At 41.1% G+C, this 5000-nt stretch overlaps 1 protein-coding gene across 1 annotated transcript in view; it reads left to right on the forward strand.

Moving 5' to 3' along the window:
* Positions 1 to 5000, forward strand: part of col5a3b (collagen, type V, alpha 3b) — a 59872-nt gene that overhangs the window by 31654 nt on the left and 23218 nt on the right. The window contains exons 33-40 of the mRNA XM_031562101.2: positions 108 to 161; positions 612 to 665; positions 1107 to 1214; positions 1719 to 1808; positions 3236 to 3289; positions 3714 to 3821; positions 4070 to 4177; positions 4597 to 4650. Of these exons, the coding sequence (XP_031417961.2) occupies positions 108 to 161; positions 612 to 665; positions 1107 to 1214; positions 1719 to 1808; positions 3236 to 3289; positions 3714 to 3821; positions 4070 to 4177; positions 4597 to 4650 (630 nt within the window). The remainder of the gene's footprint in view (positions 1 to 107; positions 162 to 611; positions 666 to 1106; positions 1215 to 1718; positions 1809 to 3235; positions 3290 to 3713; positions 3822 to 4069; positions 4178 to 4596; positions 4651 to 5000) is intronic.

Consider the following 5000-nt stretch of genomic DNA (forward strand, 5'->3'; position numbering starts at 1 on the left):
TTTAATGGTCTGTTAACGCTATGTCACTCATGCTGCTCTTGTGTGTCATGTGACCTTGTCATGTGAAAGTATATGATGATGCGCTATAAGATTGTTTCTGTCTTCAGGGTCCAAACGGGAAAGACGGGCTGCCGGGTCATCCAGGCCAGCGGGGGGAGCCGGTGAGTTTGCTCTGTTAATCCTTGTGTTGTGTTACACTTGTGGTTCCGGTTAGAATTGACCAAGCTGACATAGATGCTAATAAAGCTTTTTGTAAACATGTGATATGTTTTGATTTAACCTTTTTGAAAGATGCAAATAGTATTTGTATGACCCTAGATATTAAGCCATCTTTTAATGATGTTGGACCACTTTTATTCAAAGTCAGGAAAATTCACAAAATATTGTAACGTACATATAACTAAAATCTAAGGTATTCTTTTACATTTAAGGTGGGTATATTTTTATGATGCTCCCGGAATAGACTTTCATTAAACTGACAGATGCTCTCTAACAAATATTCAGGAAACGTTCTATCCTACATAAAGATACTCACATCAAAGTTAATCTCAGGTGTCTGTCAGCTGTCAGTCATAACTCTGGCATGTCCTTGCTGCTCTGTGACTCTGTAGGGCTTCCATGGAAAGACAGGTCCACCTGGACCGTCTGGTGTTGTCGGACCACAGGTGAGTGCAGACGAGCAGCTGATGCTCTATCGATGAATAAAAGTACAATCTTATATGGCAGCCCTGGGACACCTTTATACCATATAGATTAGATTAGATTAGATTAGATTCAACTGTATTGTCATTGCACAGAGTACAAGTACTGAGGCAACGAAATGCAGTTAGCATCTGCCCTGTAATGGAAAAACTATAGAGCGTTCGACTTTAATGATCTCCTTAATGATCTTAATGATTGACTGCAAGCGCTTGGCAATTTTTTCCTTAAAAAATGCTGTTCTGTTTGGCAATGCTACATCCTGTGATTCTGTACACTGGCCAATTTCTTAACTTGTGTGTTATATGTGGTGATGCATCTTGTCGTGTTAATCCAGGGACGTATTATAGCAGTACGATGGCTAACCAGTGCATTATGTGTGGTGATTGTGTTGTTGTGGTCTCCAGGGTAACACAGGAGAAACTGGGCCAATGGGAGATCGGGGTCACCCAGGGTCACCAGGTGGACCTGGAGAACAGGGTCTGCCTGGGGCAGGTGGCAAAGAGGGAGCGAAGGTGTGTCTGTTTTACATCAGGATAACTGTCAATATTCTCATGACCAGCGCCATAACCACCAACATCCATATAATTTCTTTAATAATAATAATAATAATAATAATCATTTTTAATCATCATCACCATCACCACAATTATCCCTTTGTTATTTCTCATAGCATTATTTTGACAGTAAAACACCAATTTATCACAACATACATTATCTGATAATGCGTTCTCTTTCAGTACCCAGCTCCATCTTCACCATCAAAATCCCCTTCATGATCATCGTTAGCATTATCACTATCACATCCACCATCACAAGTTAATCATTTAGTCACTCACCTTTAAAAACCACAATCATCATCATCATCGTCACAATACTATCATAACGACTGTAGTAATTATGTAAATGTGTGTGTAATAGTCCCCTCATCACTACCCTGTTACCTTCATTCTCATCTATGTCCTGTTTGCTAACACTCAGCACCCCACCTCCTGCCCTTTTATTCTGTTGCCCCACAGGGTGACCCAGGACTCCCAGGTACCTCCGGAAAGGCCGGCCCAGCTGGACTACGAGGCTTTCGAGGCAGCAGAGGTGCCCCTGGTGGCATGGTAAATATAACCTGGCATAGTATATACCCTATGCCAGCTCCTACATATACTGGCAGAGTAGACATACGGACTACTATATAACCTGGCATAGTATATACCCTATGCAAGCTCCTACATATACTGGCAGAGTAGACATACGGACTACTATATAACCTGGCATAGTATATACCGTATGCAAGCTCCTACATATACTGGCAGAGTAGACATACGGACTACTATATAACCTGGCATAGTATATACCGTATGCAAGCTCCTACATATACTGGCAGAGTAGACATACGGACTACTATATAACCTGGCATAGTATATACCCTATGCAAGCTCCTACATATACTGGCAGAGTAGACATACGGACTACTATATAACCTGGCATAGTATATACCCTATGCAAGCTCCTACATATACTGGCAGAGTAGACATACGGACTACTATATAACCTGGCATAGTATATACCGTATGCAAGCTCCTACATATACTGGCAGAGTAGACATACGGACTACTATATGACCTGGCATAGTATATACCGTATGCAAGCTCCTACATATACTGGCAGAGTAGACATACGGACTACTATATTACTGCCATAGTATACAAACATACTTCTACAGTATATTACTGGTATAATGTATATACACACAAACTACTATTCTACTATGTTAGTTATTAACTATTAATTTATTAATTTCTGATTGGACAAGAGGCATTCCATTAATGAGGATATTCTGGCACAACTCCACTTGGACTCTTTACCGCTTGTAATCACTCCCCATATACTTCAACCAATGAATTGTAGGACGTCAACATTCCATCCTTTCAACGAGATAGAGCAGAATTGCAGGCAGCAATTTTATAGTGTTACATTCTACAGTCATCAAATGAGAAAATGGAGCAAATTGAGTAGGGGGATATTAACATTCAACATTAATGTGAAGACAGGTGAGTTTACAAATGAATGTGCACAAATAGCTTCTCTCACTCAACTTGGCTGCAAAGTGACAGTATCTGTTACTTTGCAATGTTTGACGCTGAACACTCTGACTGGAACCAGCGTGGAGAATAAATGAACAAAATCAAAATAAAAAAAAATGGAATTTGGTGTCTTCAAACTATGTTATGTATGTATACAAGCAATATGACTCATGGCATCGTGTCGTGATTGGCTGTGGAGGGTCAGGTGACGTGGTCATGTGATCTCTATGTTGTTTACATTTACATTTAGTAGACGCTTTTATCCAAAGCGACTTACATATGTGCGACTTACAATGTATACACATTTTACATTTTACATTTACACTGATGGCACACTGCACATCAGGAGCAATTAGGGGTCCAGTGTCTTGCTCAAGGACGCTTCGACAGGGAATTGAACTAGCAACCTTCTGATTACTAAACGACTTCTCTACCCCCTGTACCACTGTCGACCTTAGGGGCCTGCTGGGCTGAAAGGGGGAGAAGGGCCAGTCGGGGCCGCCGGTCCTGTGGTGAGTTTCTTACCAGGAAACAACACTCCATTTTATATTAGCTCTTTTCTTGAATCTGACTCTGGTTTGCTTTATAATTACACGTGTTGTAATGAGGGGACAGGACTGGTGACAGTACTGTAATGTAACTGCATTACTGTGGGTAAAGAAAGAGCTATTCCTGATTGACTTAACGACATTTGTATTTGTTGCAGATTCGTTGTTTTTCATGCTCACGAGTGCAGTGTCGTACACATTGCTGTGTATTGCTGTGAATTAAATTCCTCCTATATAAATTTGTATTTTGCAAAATCAGATCAGATATCAGATTGCACCAATTCATTAAGTTCTGAAACTTGTAGTCATGATATACATTAATAACACCACTAAATTCACTCCTCTGTCACTTCGGTTCTCGTCTCATGTCCTGTTTACCTCTGTCTAGGGTCCTACTGGTGAGCGAGGGCCCCCAGGAAGAGTTGGTGCAATCGGTCAGTCTGGGCGCACTGGCACTATCGGTGGACCAGGAGCCGCAGGAGAGAAGGGCGAACCAGTAAGAGAATCGGAATTCATTATTTAGAATTGAGAATTTAGAATTAGAACTATAGATACAAAATCATCTAAAAGCCCTAACTTTGAAACAGGCTTAGGAAGAGCATCCACATCAGATTTACAAAGTGTAGAAGGATAAAACGTGCCTATTTTAAAGTGAAACTTAAGAAGGTCTGAGTTTCATTTTTTTTTTCGTTCACGTGTGGGTCTCTTTGTTAAGGTATGTTTGGTCTGTGTGTTTTAACCCAGGGAGAGAAGGGTCCAATCGGACCAGCGGGTGGGGACGGCGATCAAGGACCAGTAGGACCTCTTGGAGCATCCGGACCTGCTGGACCACCAGGAGAGGATGGAGATAAGGTAATTTGTGTGTTTGTGTGTGTGTGTGTTTGTGTGTGTGTGTGTTTGTGTGTGTGTGTGTGCGTGTGTGTGTGTAGGGGTGGTGGTGTGTGTGTGCGTGTGGGGGGAGATTTGGTGGTTGTGTGTGTCGGGGGGTTGTTGTGTGTGTGGGTGTATGTGTGTGTGTGGGTTGGTGGGTGGATGGATGTCTGCATATATCTGTGTGTTTGTTTATTTGGCTGCATGAATGTATTAATCTTTTCATTTGTCACCAGTTATTTATGTTGGATGTGATTGTGTGTGTGTTCCTGTATATACGTGCACGTCTGTATGTGTGTGTGCATGTGAACATGTGTGTATGTGACCCTGTGTGTGTGTAAGTCTGTGTGTGTGTGTGTGTGTGTGTGTGTGTGTGTTAACTCACTGTTTTGTCTCTATAGGGAGAGGTTGGAGGACCAGGTCAAAAGGGAAGCAAGGGAGACAAAGGAGAGGGGGTCAGTATCCAAACAGACTCATAATAAATTCATAAATAAATTAATAAATGTAAATAGAGGTGATTAGTATCCAAACAAACTCATAATAAAAAATATAAATAGAGTAGCACATTGTGTTACTGTAAACTTACCTCCAGTAGTCTAGAGGCCTTTTCCTAAAACAAATCGCTATGCCATGTTCATGACCGCAAATGCAGCTCTTGTTGACGCAAATACAATGAAAACCCTTCAAAAGAGAGGTGTATTCCCTAACATCTTTCATGTATTCATGGTGACCTTCACTAACGTTCTCCATTGAAATGTATGGATTTAGGTTTGTTTGTTGTTGATTCTAACACCATGTTTATTTT

This window comes from Clupea harengus, chromosome 24 (genome assembly GCF_900700415.2).
Source record: "Clupea harengus chromosome 24, Ch_v2.0.2, whole genome shotgun sequence".
NCBI classification, from domain to species: domain Eukaryota; kingdom Metazoa; phylum Chordata; class Actinopteri; order Clupeiformes; family Clupeidae; genus Clupea; species Clupea harengus.